This window comes from Cynara cardunculus (assembly GCF_001531365.2).
Source record: "Cynara cardunculus var. scolymus isolate 2C chromosome LG 16, CcrdV1, whole genome shotgun sequence".
Classification (NCBI taxonomy): domain Eukaryota; kingdom Viridiplantae; phylum Streptophyta; class Magnoliopsida; order Asterales; family Asteraceae; genus Cynara; species Cynara cardunculus.
In genome coordinates, this window is record NC_037543.1 from 8,641,993 (window position 1) to 8,657,571 (window position 15,579).

A 15,579-nucleotide genomic window follows, 5' to 3' on the forward strand; every position below is an offset into this window, starting at 1 on the left:
ACACATACATAGACGTACATTGTTCTATTGTTCTTGTTTTGATCAAAAAAGGGGTTCATTGAGGGTTTGTGATCAGTTTGAGAGGAATTCCTTTGTGGTTTTTCTGGGTTTTTGAAGTTGTTTTTTGGGTCTAATTTGTTTTTTTTTTCAAAGTTGTTTCTAGTAATGTGTCTTGTCTGATCAATCATGTTGGACTTTAGGATACAACGCTAGGGTTTTTGGGGTAATTAGGGTTAGGGTTAGGGTTAGGGTTGTTGTGAGGAGATGGAAGAGACTGAGCTTGAAGAAGGAGAGGCTTGTTTTGACGACATTGACGAAAGCATTGACCCTGATATAGCTCTCTCTTACATTGTAAGAGTTTTTCCATTTGTTGTTTTAAAATTTTTAAATCTTTTCATGTAACAAAACTAATGAATTGTTGTTATGCTACTGGAAGAGGAAATTAAAAAATAGGAATTGGACTAAGCAATGTATGATGGATGATCAATTGAGTGAAATTGTTCTTGAATATGTCTGTTTTGGGAATTTACCAGAGTGCTTCCTTTGTCCTATTGAGAAAAACCAAAGAAAATAATCTGCATTGTTGATTAGATTTATGTTTGATGGTAGTCTATCATAATCTTGCTTAGCAACTAGATTATTTTTGGTCCATTGAATTTAGAGTTCGTGATGGCAAACACTTCGTCTCATGCTTCTGTCACGGAAGAAACGACTTTCAGCACTGAATATAACCAAGGTGAAATGTAAAAAAATAACACATTGGAACTTGACCTAAATCAAAGTGGTGGATAGGTTCCTTTCATAAATGTGTCTACCATTACCCAATAAATTTGAGTTTATTGCACAGATGGATGGTGCATTTTACTCAACTTAGAAATTAGTCATGATGGTAGAGTTGCTGTGTTCCGTTTTCCTGTGGTGGTTATTTTGACATGAATTATTGCCTCTCAAAATCTGTTTGTGTCTTGTCCCCTTAATCTGAATCTAATACCACTTCTTTGAAGCTGTATTTCACTCGTGTATTAGTTGTAATGTGAATCTGATTATCTGTGTGCGTGTATCAATTAATTCAATTTTATTGCATTTTTCTGTTGATGCATTTCGCTGACCTAAACTTGGAAGTGATGACATGGGGAATCAGTCTTGGTTGTCTCAATTGGCAACTGTGGGTTTGCTCCATAGGTTACAGGTTACTAATACTTTTTTGGCACGATGAGTATGACTAGTATTTCTTTTCCCATGAGGAGAAAAGACAAATGGTTGTGAGGTCCTGTATGAAACTTATCTTGATCTTTATAAACGTCTACATGCAACTATATAATACTTTCTCAGTGCAGTTATGCTTTTGAGCATTATAACCAGTAACGTTTATATTTCTGCTTCTTTTAGGACAAGAGGCTTCAAGATGTGTTGGGTCATTTTCAGAAAGATTTTGAAGGCGGCATTTCTGCAGAACTTTTGGGTAAGCCACCCACAATAGAATTTTTCTACCAGAAAGAGGAGCTAAGTGCTTTCTAATCCTATCTGAGAAGTGATAGGACAATTCTAAAATGAATTTCTTGGCAGGGCCGAAATTTGGTGGGTATGGATCATTTTTACCCACACATAAGCAGTCTCCTGCAGTTCATTCTCATACGAAGACTCCTCAGAGAATTCTGAATTTCAACAAACCGCGTTCACCTGACAATTTTCGTTTGGAGGTATATGGAAATTTCTTGGTTTCTTTATCTTGATTGATATGGACATTTTGTTTTGTTCGACAATTGTTGGTTGTGTTTCTGTCCAGGGTGTTCCCTTGAATTCAGTCACACACAGAGAACCTATCCTCCCTGTTAGACCAGCTGCTGCTGCTGATGATTTTGCAAGCAAAGATACATCTTCATTGCTTGTTTCAATTGGTGCAACATGTCTATCAAAAAATGAAACCATTGCAAGTAATGTGGTAAATCCAACTGAGCAAAGGTCACTGAAGGTACGAATTAAAGTAGGTTCTGATAAATCTGCAAGGAAAAATATTGCAATCTACAGTGGTCTTGGACTTCTTTCTCCATCTTTCTCAACGGGCAACAATCCCGAGGATAGTGGTGGACAACCAACGGAATCTCATGATATCACTCCTAATTCTCCTGGCAGCATATTACGTGTAAGTTTCTTCATTTATATACCACTCTTGTTTTGTTATATCTGCTAGTACTCCTGTTTATTTTTCCTCACTTATTTCTATTTTTACCATGTAGGAAATGACGTCCTTCCTTGTCCCTGGCAACCGGCTGCTCTCACCACTAAATGAGAGTCTACTTTGCTTAACAAGGAGGGGAAGAGTCTTGGAGAATAGGCTTACACCTCCCATCATGGACAGAAAAATAAGCTCTACTTTTGTGGATGATTCATCTTCTGTTCTTGGAGAAGGGAAGCTGATGGAAGGAAAGGAAGTAAGTTCAAGAGACAAAAGTGAAGTTGTGGAAAAAATGAAATACAAGAACAGTACAGGTTTTAAGGGTGACAAGGCTCCATTTCTTGAAAAAGGTGTGGGCGCAGAATCTCTTGACAGTAAGCAATATTTAACCAATGATTTCAAAGTCAAGCTGTCATCCAATTCTGTACGTTGTAGTGGCGGTATGTTGACTGCTGCTGTTACAACATCTGAAGCAAATCGAGCAGCCAAGAAAGACATACTTGTAAAGAAAAGAGAAATACAAAAAGAATGGATGAAAGAACAATTGTTTGGCCCTGATTTTACAAGCAAGGAGTCAGAGGCGGTCTGTGGGCAGGATTGTGGAAGCTACGAGCAGAAAGATGTCAAACATAGTTCAATAGAGCATACTGAGGAAACCAAGGCAAGGTCCTCCACCAAAAAGCTTTCACTTGATTCAAGGGGAACCGACAGGATCAAAGGTAGCACAGTTCGTTCAGTTTGTAAAAATGACACTGATGTTTCTAAGCATGAGCCAGATCGTTTCGAAAAGAAGGTTGCTTCTGAAGCTACCACACGTGAACCGCATGAAGTAAAAGTACCTCGTGGTATTAACAAATTGCCATTTGAAAAAAAAACAAAGTTAATGGGTATTCGAAGCAGTGGCATATCACCTTCCAGGTTAGTGAAGGAGAACTTGAGGTCTGGTCCCTCTGGAGCAATGAAAGACAAGAAGACTGCTCAAAAAGATATTGTCAAGGTACGAAATAGCTACAAAGATGTACTTGACACAAGGGTGAAGGAACAGAATGACCAAACAAAAGCATTAGAGATGCCCACTGACAATGGAGCAAATCGCTGGGAACTTGGGGAAGTAAAAGGTAAACACGTTCCCATAAATGAATTTTCCGCTGAAGCAGCAGTCCCTCTGCCAATAGAAGTCGCTCCAGCAGCCCCACCAGACAATTGGGTAGGATGTGATCGTTGCGAGAAGTGGCGCCTCCTGCCAATTGGTATTGAGCCAGAGAATCTGCCTGATAAGTGGCTGTGTAGCATGTCAACATGGCTGTGAGTTATTTTCTGTTGCCCTTTACATTATATTCTTGTGGTATCCAACTTTTTGATGAAAAAAGCAATCAGCCTTTGGCTGTTAAGTTACTAAGATTGATCGTTTCTCTCTCTCCTGGCCTTTTGAGCTCCTCTTAAGGAATTATTCTCAGATGCCCTTGAAGCTATCCATTATTAGTTGTTAGAAGTCTTGTGTGCATGTTAACCCAGTGTTGATAGTATATAGCATATGCATGAAAACAGTATAATCATTCAAAAGCCTTGAAGATTTTGGTTTTTCATTGTGTAGGCCTGGAAGGAATCATTGTGATATTAGTGAGGATGAAACCACAAAGGCAGTTCAGGAGATGAACCTTCACTTAATTTCTCAGAAGCGGGACAGCCTTCAATATAATGGTAGTGGGGTTATATCTGGAGTAGTTCCAGTTAATGTTGGGAACTCTGGCCAAACCAACTTGAATATTAATGCGGATACCAATCCTGATAGTTGGAAGAAGAACAAGTTCAGACCTGAAGATAGCAACTCTAGTCTGAGACAAACTTCACATTCATCAATGGATGCTCAGCAGCATAAACAGAAAAGAAAAAGTTCGAGTGAAGCAAACCAATCATTGCTTGAGAAAAATGTGGTCAATAAGCCTATTGATCTGCATCCAAGAAAGTTGAGCAACTTCGCTGTGGGAAGGCATGCTGCTAAAGTAAATGGGAAGGATGTGACTGGAGGTGACAATGTTTTGCAGCGTACACTATATATATTGCTAAATGTGATAACTATGTGAAACTTGATTTTTCTCTGTGAAATATATTTGCAGGTGATCTGAAGCCTAAAAAGCTGAAAAGCAAGACAGGGTCTGATCAGTATCACTATCTAACTTCAAATAAGTTCAAGACTGAAGCTGCACCTAATACTGATGGTTACCGGAATAACAAACCTGTTAGGGACCTTGGTGGAAACGGTTTCAGTTCAAATCCTACTTTGCCATCCATGGCAGATGAGAGAGATATGGAACAAGATGATGAGCAACTGTACACTAGCAATGGAGATCATCAGTGCAGGGACAGGTTGATAATTTCAGTCAAGAGACAGAAGGAAAGTACTCAGGTATCCATGAAGAGTAAATTATCAGATAGGAGGAGTTCTGAAAAAGTGGAAATGCATGCAAAGAAGAGAAAGTTAAAAGACTGGCAGGAGAGTCAGCCATATGGGAACACATTGGAAAGCACTGAAGATAACCTTCCTGATACCAAAACTAGAGAGGAAAGCAGTGATAGAACAGGAAGGAAAGAGAAGAGATTAAAGACTTCTAAAACTGAGGTAAAGGAGTCTGCTGCAAGTAAAGGTGATGACAGATCTTTCCATAAAGGAAAAACGATGAAAATCATATTGCCCGCTAGTAAAGAGAATTCTGTCGAGAAAAGTCATGAGAAGAATCATCAGCAGGATAAACATAGAGAAGATAGAGAAAAGGCTACTTCTCGACCGAATCTTAGAGAACTTTATTCTTCAAGAAAGGATTTGGAATCTGAACGATTTCTGCTTGCTGCCACTTCAAGTTCTTCAAAGGTTTCAGATTCTTGTAGAAGGGCTAGCTTGCAAGAAAGAAAGGGGTCACCAGTAGAGTCAGTTTCATCATCTCCTATGAGGGCTCTTAATCTGGACAAGCTTTCACCTGCTGTTGGGAGAAATATTTCAAGAAAAGGTCATGCTAAAATTGGTGGTACTGGGACTGAAATTCCAAGAAAGTTAATGGCCAGGGAAGATGATATGAAGGTCCATAGATCTGTGCAAGGCTTACGTGACACTGATGGAAGTCAAAGATTTGGTGGCAAAGTTGAACCGAAACATAAAGAAGCCTCCAAGATTAGGAACACTCATATGATAATGTATGACACTGATGCTGTTATGGAACAGGCAACAGGTCAATCTGATTTGCAAGCTGTAGATAATTGCTGGAGTGATGGTAGAATGAGCACGAAAGACGATGCTACTGGTGCTCTGATTCCACAGAGTTCTGGGAAGGCATCTTCATCAAGGTCCAAGGAAAATGATAGAAGATGTAGTTTCCAAAGAGTAAGGGTAAAGGTGTCTGATTCATTTACTGAGCAAGAACCATATCCTAATAAAATGAGGAGGGTTGAAGTGGATGCTGCTCATTGTGAACCTGCCTCAAATCCTGAAGTAATAGGTGATGGGAGACGGATATATCTAAATGAGTCTAGTGCCAAAGTTAGTAATGATGGTAAGAGTGTGGGCAATAAGATTTCTAGAAGACGGACCGTTGACACCATAGGAGATGAGAAGCCATCATTGATAGAGCATGCTGGATCTGAAGCAAAATTAGGTGATGTGGGTAGTTCAGGAATGAAGCCTGTTAAAAGAGACATGAGAAAAGTATTTGTGGGTGACCTATCAAGGAAAAGGGACTTGAATGAGGAAGAGCAAACAGCAGAAGCTAGCCCTTGCTCTGTAGCTAAGATAGGCGAGTCTGCTCTGGTTCGTCATCTGTCGTCTAGATCTTTGGAAACAACGGCTTTGGATGTACAATCATTTGGCGATTCTGGTCATAATGTGTCCAAAGTATTGAAACATACCGGAGATACTGCTAACCAGAAGGTTAGAAGTCTTGTGACTGACAGTGGTACAATGAAGGATCTTGGTGTTATAAGTTTTGTGAAGGAGTACATATCTAGTCAAACTGCTATGACTGCCTTCAAGAGAGCTGAGGAGTCGAAGGACTATGCTGATCGTATAAAGGTGTGTATTGCTTGCTTAGTTTGGTAAATTTTTTTAGTTTTTTTTTCATAACATTAGGCATAAAAGGGGCTCAGTGGACGTATAAGCAGTTCACATAGAAATGGTTGCATTATAATAGGACATGAATTGTGGAAAATAAGGAGGCATGTTGTAAACAATAAGCCAGCAAAGTCTGAAGTAGTCAATTACAAAATCTTGAAGCCTTAATGGTTTGTGATTTTCTGTTTTTCTCTCCCATCCCCATACTTCTCCCCCTCAAATCAAGGCAATTGACCTTGTAGAAGATGATTTCTCATCCATTTTTAGTCAAGTTTTAGATTCTTTAAATATTTATCAGCTTTTTGATGTTTGACTATTTAACAGAAATGGCACACCATTGTGGATTGGTAATGCCATTCCGATTCTTCTATTCTTATTCTTGTCTATCTTATCTTCCACAGATTTCTGGATTTGATTATGAGTGCAAGGATGCATACTTTGACTCCGCTTTGAAGTTTCTCTATGCTGCTAGTCTTCTAGAGGCCTGCAGCACTGACTTAAGCAAATCAAAAGGAGTGGATCCAGTGAATGTTTACAGTACTTCTGCCAAACTTTGCAAGTAAGTAAAACTTGAATGTTTTGGGAAGAGAATTCTTTGGTTATACCACAATGTTTTTGCAGCGGTATATCTTGTATATTGACATATTAAGTAGTAGGGTCCACAAGCACTATGCTTATTGAACTAATGTTGGCCACGACATCAGTTCTTGCTACCAATACTTTGGAACCTGGCTTAAAACTGTTGGTTTAATCAGTTGAACCAAGACGAGGTCAAAGCAATGGAGCTGGATAGAAGCTCTAAACCAGAAAACCTGCTGACCCGAGCTTGAGCCACCAAACCTGTAACCATTTCATGGTTTTGGTCGATTTGAATACCTTCTAAAAGGATTTGAGCTACCTTTAATAAACCAAGTTGGTCCATTCACACAACCAAAAAACTGGGGGGAAGGGGGGGGGGGAGTCATAGTTTTATAATCATCCAAAGTTAACGGAAACTACTTTCTTTCTCTTTGTAAGTGAAAATTTCAGATTCTCTTTCAATCTGCTATCCATTTTGTAAATACCAAATCTTCAATCAGATATTCAAACAATCAAGAATAGAAATATGAACACTAGAGAGAATCTTGCCAAAAGTAATTTGTATTCAAATTCCAAGAAGATTACAAATGGAAGTTCAACTACCACTAATTACAAAGAGAAAGCTATTTATACCTACAAAGTAATAAAGACAAATTTACAAGGAGAAACACTTGAATACAACAATTAAGCACAACTTAAACCAACCCAACACATTTCTCTATCATTATGTTAAGGTGTCTCTCTCTAGCATGAGTTCTGATATGAATCACTTTAGGAAGAAGCTAATTGATGTCATTAAGAAGTTTTCTTCTTCCTTGAATAAAAGTGGCAATTGGCAACCAATGTACTAGTAAAAAGTTTTCTTTTTTAATGTATTAAATAATATATTGGTATCTAATTGCACAATTATGTTGTCGGCAACATAATAACGTTTTTTTGGATCATCAGCTTAGTGATATTCTGGGCATGGAAATATCTCTTGATTACAGAAGGCATTATTAAGCTAGGTTGATTTTTGATGCTCGACAATATCTTCTACCTTTTGCTTCTAGAATAGTTATACACTTGAACTCACATATTTGAACCCCACTCCACCTGATTGTTAGACATACTTATGAAATCTTGCATGCTTTGTCAAAACTCAAAATCTTGTTGTTTTTGCATAAAATGTGCTGCTTAGATGCTCTAGTTCTTGACCTATGAAAATTGCAGAACTTGTGCTCAAGAATTTGAGAAACAAAAAGAATTGGCTTCTGTGGCACTGGCTTATAAATGCATGGAGGTGGCATATATGAGGATAGTTTATTGCAAGAGCTTGTTGACTAGGCAGGACTTGCAAACAAGTTTGCAAATGGTTACTCATGGTATGTGTATGTCACCTTTATCTCCTATGTTCAGTTGTTTGCATGTTGTGCCTGCCTTCTATTTTTAATTTCAAGCGAAACTATGTTTGTCCCAAACAGGAAAAATTATGTATTTGACCATTTTACCAGGTTTTGGCCTCTACTAAATTTTGTATTTTGTATGGCCACGTAGAGAAGTATCGAGAACCACAAGGGTTGTGGGGTAGTGGTTGAGGCCCAGGGGATGTGGTGTAATATCCCATCTGCGCTGGGTTCAACTCCAGGCATCCATAACAATTGTGGCCACTGAGTTTATCATGACTGATGTCTTACAGTCGCAATTTGCCGGGATTAGCCTAGGCATAGCCCTAGACACCCTTCCAAAAAAAATAGAAGTACCGAGTCTTGTTTGTCCAAGTGAATAGAGATATTGGATTCCCTACACATAATCGTGTCTAGAAGGCCTTTCTGATTTTACAAACCTTGGGTCATTCACCTTTAAATCATATAAAAACACCCCACAAGGGTACAATATTCCAACATAAAATAGGAGCCATAAAATGATCATAGTAGCTTTCATTGTCTAAGAAGTTAGTGTTGGGGATGCCTTTTCTCTCATAAAAAGTAGTTAATGAAGAAAAGTTATTTTAGTGAGGGTTTGAATGTTTCTACATAACATATAAACAAATTAGTTAAAATTAATGCTCTAGGTTTACCGCTTTTGACGCATGTCTAATCTTCTCATAGCCTAACGCTTTTTATATCTGGAATTTTGGGTTCTCTTTTTTCCTTCTCATCCTATCCCCGAAATGTGCCAAGCTGTTCAACGAAAATTATTTTACTTTATTTATTTTTGGCTAGACAAATTGCCACTAAATTTACCATTTTAATTACCAGAGCTTCATTTTCTGATGAAGTAATCTTAGTCTTGAATTATGGAGAACATTTGGCTATATTCTTTGTACCTTACCCTTTTAAATGATCATTAGTTAGTCACAGCCTAGCCTACCGGATCTTGTTTGGTATAAAGGTCCATTTTGTTATTACTACTTTTATGAAATCTGTCGCCTTTTCAGGTGAATCACCATCGTCTTCCGCATCTGATGTTGATAACTTAAACAATCAAGCAACGATGGACAAGACCATGTTGTCTAAGAGCATTGCACATACTGGAAACCATGTTGTTGCTCGAAATCAGGCCAACTTTCTGAGGCTACTTGACTTGGTAAGTTAATACTCTATTATGGAGCATAGCAACTACTTTTATTTGCATAGATATTTGGTCACGGAAATAATGACATGTCTTCAAGTAATTGGTGAGACAGGGAATTTGGGGACAGTAGATTTTTGTTCATTAAGGTGTGCTAACATCAAACTGATAAGAACAACTTCAAAGTGTATTTACTGATGTGCTTGTTCTGATTGGTTCTATCCTTTGGGGTATTCTGGATATATTGGGTTCGTTTGGTTTGATCTGGTCTTGTTCTTGATTCTTGAAACTTAATTGGTTTTTCCAGACAGGTGATGTAAGTCTTGCAATGGAAGCTTCGACAAACACACAGAAAGCTTATGCAACTGCCAGTGCAAGCCTAGAAGAAGCTCAGAACAAAGAGATGATGATTTCAGTCAAAAGGGTTGTTGACTTCAGTTTTCAAGACATAAAAGAAGTTGTGTGTTTGGTTCAACATGCCCGTGAGGCCATCAATCGTCAAGGCTTCAGAGGCAGGGATTAGTTGGCGGCTAAGCTGTATATAACAACATTTTGGCATCTTTTCTCCAGCATGCAAGTGCATGGAGTTTTGTTAATGAGTCGGACCTATCTGTACAAAACAGGATCAGGATCAGGATCAAGATTGAGTTGGTAATACAAGAAAGTATATCATTTTTGACCGAAAAGAGGTAAAAATCGTCCACCCTTTTAGCACTTTGTGATGGTGTTGGGTATATGAGATGAAAACACTGGAGAGGCTTTATGTAGGGTATTGTTGCTCTTTATAACTTTACATGATGATCCAATTGGTTAGCTTTTACCATAAAATATTTAAATTTAGAACAAAAAATCTCATAGGATTTGTAACAGAGTTTGGATTCTTTTTTGATAATAGAAAGACATTTGTTGTCATAAGTTTCCCGTATGAGCTCAACTGCCTTATACATCAAGATTAATTACTCTTGAATTTGATTTCTTCCCTTGGTAGACCTCCCACTGTGCTGTAAGGCATTGAGTTAAGTCATGCAAAATGTACAATCCTCGTGTTTAGTTGGCATGATTGAGTTTGGAATCCTCAACAGATTAAGATGACGAAAGGTAAGGATGATATCAAGTCATCATGCTTCTGATGCCTAGGAGTTTTTATGGAAACTGTCGCTTTTTACCCCTTGGGATGGTCCGGCTGGATGTCAGATTTGCGTGGATTCAATCCCATACCCATACTTAGATGGGATATCTGGAATGGTTTGGTTTGGTTTGGTTTGCATGCATAGTTTTATCGTGATTTCTACATGTATGTGTCATTATTTATGAGTTTGTTTTGTTTTGGAAGTATATGCACTTATGAAGGTTTGACACAAAAACAAAACAACAAAGGAATGTTGCAATCATTGTTTGAGAACCTAAGGTGAATGGAAACCATGATATATAGACTTTGAGTAGAACTCACCTTTAATAGCTACCTCAAATGAGGAAGGTGCCCATTGTTCACGATCTGGTGATATGCGACAGATACTACTTGAACGACTTTTGAACTATATAGACTTAAATTGAACCCCACTCTCTATATGGCTTTTTATATGTACAACAAGCGTTGTTAATGGCTAGGCGTAATCCACAACTTTGACCGAATGACTACACACCAAACTCCGACTAGTGATGCACTAACGATAAAAAGAAAGGGTTCAAATTATACCTTAAATCGTCAATAAGGTAACTAAATCAAACCAAACACATTTAGTATATTCCATGAAAATGGAGCTTGGAAGGGATGAAATGAACACAAACATCACCTTAACTTAAAGAGTAGAACAACTATTTTCATGATACTTCTGGATTCCTACTAGTGCATAGCATCGAAAAATATGAGGTACAAACTAAAGTTACAAAAAGAGGAAATAAGAAAAACTTTTTTTTTTGATTAACCTGGATATCTAACCTGCTATGTGAGCCGACTAATCCCAAGGCGACCACCTGCTTTGCAGATAGTCCGAAGTCACCGCATATGAACCTCCGTGGCCACAAGGGGATTTTTATTCCCCCTTGGATTTGAACCTGAGACCTCCTGGTACTTTTGATCTTTGGAGCCAAGCTCAAACCAATCAGGCACCATCCTTGTGGTTAATAAGAAAAACTTTAAAAACAATAGAGTTGAAAACAATAAAGATAATACTTACTATTTCTTTTTTTTTTTTAAAAAAACAAGTTAAAAAGAAGCAATCAAACTTCAAATTGACAAACAAAGAAAACATACCAATAGAAGCATATGCATGAAAACATAACCAAGAAGCAGTACAATTGATATCTTTTTATCTAATGGAATTAATCGTGAGTCACAAAGGATGAAATCCAATGTATTGCAATAATGATCGATTAATTCCAACTTGTAACAAAAATCGGAAATCTTTTGACAATCGAAAGTAAACAAGAAGGAGATGAACTTTGGAATACTAGAACTTGGATTAAACTTGGAAACAAGAACAAGGTAGCATATTAACTTCAACAATTTCGGTTCTTGTTAAGCAAGAAAATGGAAAGCTAGAAAGCAATAATAATCAAAAGTTAAATTAAACCCAAAGGTTAATTATGAGTTTTAAGGCTAACAATAACTCCTATTTATAACAAAGACAAGATTTAGGAAGGAAGTTAGGTCAAGTAGTACAAAAGGGAAGCTTAAACTATAAGCTAGCTCATAACTCATGTCTAAAATCTGCAACAAAAGTCGTAAGTTCAAAGTTCTGGTCCAAAAGTAAAGATGCGGCTCACTGCACACTCCTGTAGGGGACTGCTACAACACCACCCCATCAAAAGAATTATGTAGGATTGTTACAGGACTGGTCAGAAACTTTAAAAATCTCCATAATTAACAAATTAACCTAACATTATGACATAATACTACTATTTTATATAAAACTCAGAAATTACATATATGATTAAAAGGATTCAATTTAGACACTAATGAGCAAATAAAACAACGGAAAATGATTAAGAAATGATGTAATAGGGTTAATGAATTAACACCTATCACACCTCCAAACTTGAAATTTTTTTGTCCCAAAACAAGAAAAATGACAAATTGAAAGACTTAAATTGCTAATAAACTAAAACAAATAGAACATGATCACTTGATAGCCAAAGTATGCTTGTTTTTTTGTTGTTGATATTTTAGAAAGGAGTGTTCTAATCCTACTTGATGCTTAATATACATGGCCCTTTATAAACTTAGTTCCCCCAAACTTTAAGTCTTCGACATTGCCAAACCATAAGCTAGTCTTTATTTTATTTATACACTTGATTCAACAAAGGTTTTGGGACTTTCAATTGGGTTTTGTATTTGATTTTTTCTTTTCGATGCATGCCTTTTTCCCTATCTCTCTTTTTCATTCCATAGCACAATTTTATTGCTATGAATCTTATATAGAGGTATGTTTGGACACTTTGGTCCCTTTCAAACAAATTGGTGTCCATTGACACTCTTTTTATGCACAAGATATAAAACTTTTGTTCTCCGTTTGTATTTTGGTCTTAGTGCATGTGTTTCATGTGTTCTATAGTGTGTGTGTATTTAGGACCCTCCTGCAAACTTGAGGGAAGCAATGTCCTCATTGTGTGAATATGAAGGCTACAAGTATTGGCCAAAAGAAATGATAGCCCAAGTGAATGAAGGTGAAAGCTTTAAAAATGGTTGGCTAGTTCTAGGGGCTCAATTAAAAAACAAAGATAGGTAAGCTTTTGATTATTGTGGCTATATCATCAAGTCAAGCATTTGTAAAACAACGTTCATGATTTATGATATTTTTGTACATACAAGGCTAAAAGAAAGTGTATGTTTAGAAACTTAGTTCCCAAAATAAAATGACTCAAAGCTAAGCAGCTATTGAAACAGAAAAAGTAAAGGTGATCAAGCATAAATATGGTATGATCATCTTAAATGAAAAATAAACAAAAACAAATAAGAGAGGGAATGTCTCTTATGATCACAACAAATACTCAAAACAACAAATTAATATATAAAGTAGGGTAAGGATACAAAACTTGTCATACTCATATTGAGTAGGAAAACCTGAGTGCGGTAGTAGGATTGATTTGGGGAGAGGTGGTAAGTCAATTACAACCTTTGCCTTTCCATGCTGCAAGGATGCCTTCATGATCCTGTCATTCTGATGCTTGTACTCTGCCCACTGTATCATTTTCTTCTTCAGAATGTCAATATCTTCTTTTCATTGCATTCACCTTTTTCATCAATTTGTGATGTTTCTTCAATATGGTCCATTTGAGGGCAGTGGCATTGATAAATATACAAAAGCATACACTTTAGCACTCAATTATGTCTTTATTTTACTTCATTTTACACCTTTCCCAATCCTATATTGTGTCTTATAGTCTTATTTTATGGTTTTACATTTTGTGGAACTAGGATGCAGGAATGGTATTGTCTTATGAATTTGGTGAGTATAATGCTGACACAGGAATTGCTGTAGTAGGTGTATACGTTGCTGCCACACTGGACGCTGGATATTGGCACAACTGGCTCTATCCCGTTGAATAAATTAAAAAGTCAACTTTTTGAAGAAATGCATCTTCTAGTACTGATAGAAGGCGATTTAGATGGAAGATGCCATTGCAAAGATATCTTAACTTTTTGTAATAAAAGCATCTTCTTTGGAAGGCTGTTCAATCCAATAGTGTTGTAAAGAGCTATTTATCACTTCACTGCTGAAATCCAACCTGATCTTGCATCCGTACTATCTATTAATTATTGTTTTATTTCAGTATTTGGTTACTAACTCTCGCAAAGATATTTTCTCTCTAAATCTTTATTGGTTCCTAAAACCCTCTTCGAAAATCTCACTTTATGTCATGTATACTTGTTTGATTTACTTGTTATTATAGCCTTTTGATGGTATAGTTACCTCCAGACCAAGTTTTAGGCTACGTTGCCGGGGATTTTTAGCCAAAAAAAGTTTTTCTTTAAGCTACTTTAAAATTTGATTTTTCTACCATCAAGTGTTTATTTTTAGTGGTTTACGCCAAGGATACCCTACAGGACTATTTTTTAGTTAGATCCGGACATTGAAAGAACCTTTAGAAGGAGAAGAAGGATACAAAGAAATTTGTTGCCTATTCTAGCTACTCCTGAAATGGCTCAAGTCGGACCTGATCCAATACCCAATCCTGGGTGAGGTTATTAGGCTTACAAATTCAAGGACTGGTGGCATCGTGGACTATACTCTTCCAATGCTAAATCAATTACATCTTGGAATATGTAGGCCCACTATTAATGGTGACCACTTTGAATTTAAGCTCATCATGTTTCACATGTTACAAACAAATGATCAATATGTTGGATTACCATATGAGGATCCTCATTTGCATCTTAGATCTCTTATGGAAGTCACTGACTCTTTCCATCTTAATGGAATTTTTGATGAAGCCTTAAGGCTGAAGTTATTTCCTTTTTCATTAAGATACAAAGCCAAGATGTGGTACAACTCTTTGCAACAAGACTCAGTCATCACATGGAATGGAATGAGATGACAGAGAAGTTTTTAAAGAAATATTTTCCTCCAACCAGGAGTGCCAAGTTCAGAAATGAAATTTGTCTTTTTAGACATCTGGATGATGAAGCAGTTCCTGATGCTTGGGAGAGGTACAAGGAATTACCAAGGAAATGCCCACATCATGGCATACCCTACTGCATACAACTAGAAACATTTTACAATGGTCTTGATACCACTGCTAAACAAATGTTAGATGCTACTATAGGTGGAGCCTTTACTTCCAGTACCTATAATGGTGGTTTTGATATTTTGGAGAAAATTTCTAACAACAATGGTCACTAGGCAGATCCTAGAGCAATACTACCTAGAAAGACATCAGACATTCATGAAATAGATCCTTATACTACTCTTACAGCACAACTAATAACCATGACTAGCTTGTTGAAAAACTTAGTTGTCCCTGCTGCTAATACTGTTGCTACTGCAGTTGTTTCTGAAGCCTTGCCTGTCCAATGTGTATATTATGGTGAAGGTCATACTTTTGACCAATGCAGTCTTAACTCTGAACAGATCTGCTCAATTTTCAAACACTTACAACTCCAGTTAGAAAAACCATCGTAATTTCTCTTGGAACAACCCATATTTGAACCTACCAGTTGCAAAAGAGCAAG

General features: G+C 37.1%; 1 protein-coding gene and 1 non-coding gene across 2 annotated transcripts; one reads left to right on the forward strand and one right to left on the reverse strand.

Moving 5' to 3' along the window:
• Nucleotides 1–211: 211 nt before the first annotated feature.
• LOC112528978 lies at nucleotides 212–10,259 on the forward strand. Its single transcript, XM_025140063.1, has 11 exons — nucleotides 212–351; nucleotides 1,390–1,462; nucleotides 1,567–1,700; nucleotides 1,787–2,143; nucleotides 2,238–3,481; nucleotides 3,771–4,204; nucleotides 4,294–6,236; nucleotides 6,677–6,834; nucleotides 8,067–8,218; nucleotides 9,274–9,422; nucleotides 9,715–10,259. The coding sequence occupies exons 1-11, from the start codon at nucleotides 265–267 to the stop codon at nucleotides 9,928–9,930; spliced, it is 4,947 nt and encodes a 1,648-aa protein (XP_024995831.1). The 5' UTR covers nucleotides 212–264; the 3' UTR covers nucleotides 9,931–10,259.
• Nucleotides 10,260–14,989: 4,730 nt separating this feature from the next.
• Nucleotides 14,990–15,096, reverse strand: LOC112499765. The gene has a single exon (XR_003067286.1). It is a non-coding gene; the product is annotated as a small nucleolar RNA R71 (small nucleolar RNA).
• Between the last annotated feature and the right edge of the window lie 483 nt (nucleotides 15,097–15,579).

Bases quoted from the DNA above. Each gene is read 5' to 3' on its own strand.
- LOC112528978 (XM_025140063.1), top strand. From the start codon at position 265: ATGGAAGAGACTGAGCTTGAAGAAGGAGAGGCTTGTTTTGACGACATT. The intron at 6,237-6,676 runs GTGTGTATTGCT...TATCTTCCACAG, and splicing joins ACTATGCTGATCGTATAAAG to ATTTCTGGATTTGATTATGA. The intron at 8,219-9,273 runs GTATGTGTATGT...TCGCCTTTTCAG, and splicing joins TTTGCAAATGGTTACTCATG to GTGAATCACCATCGTCTTCC.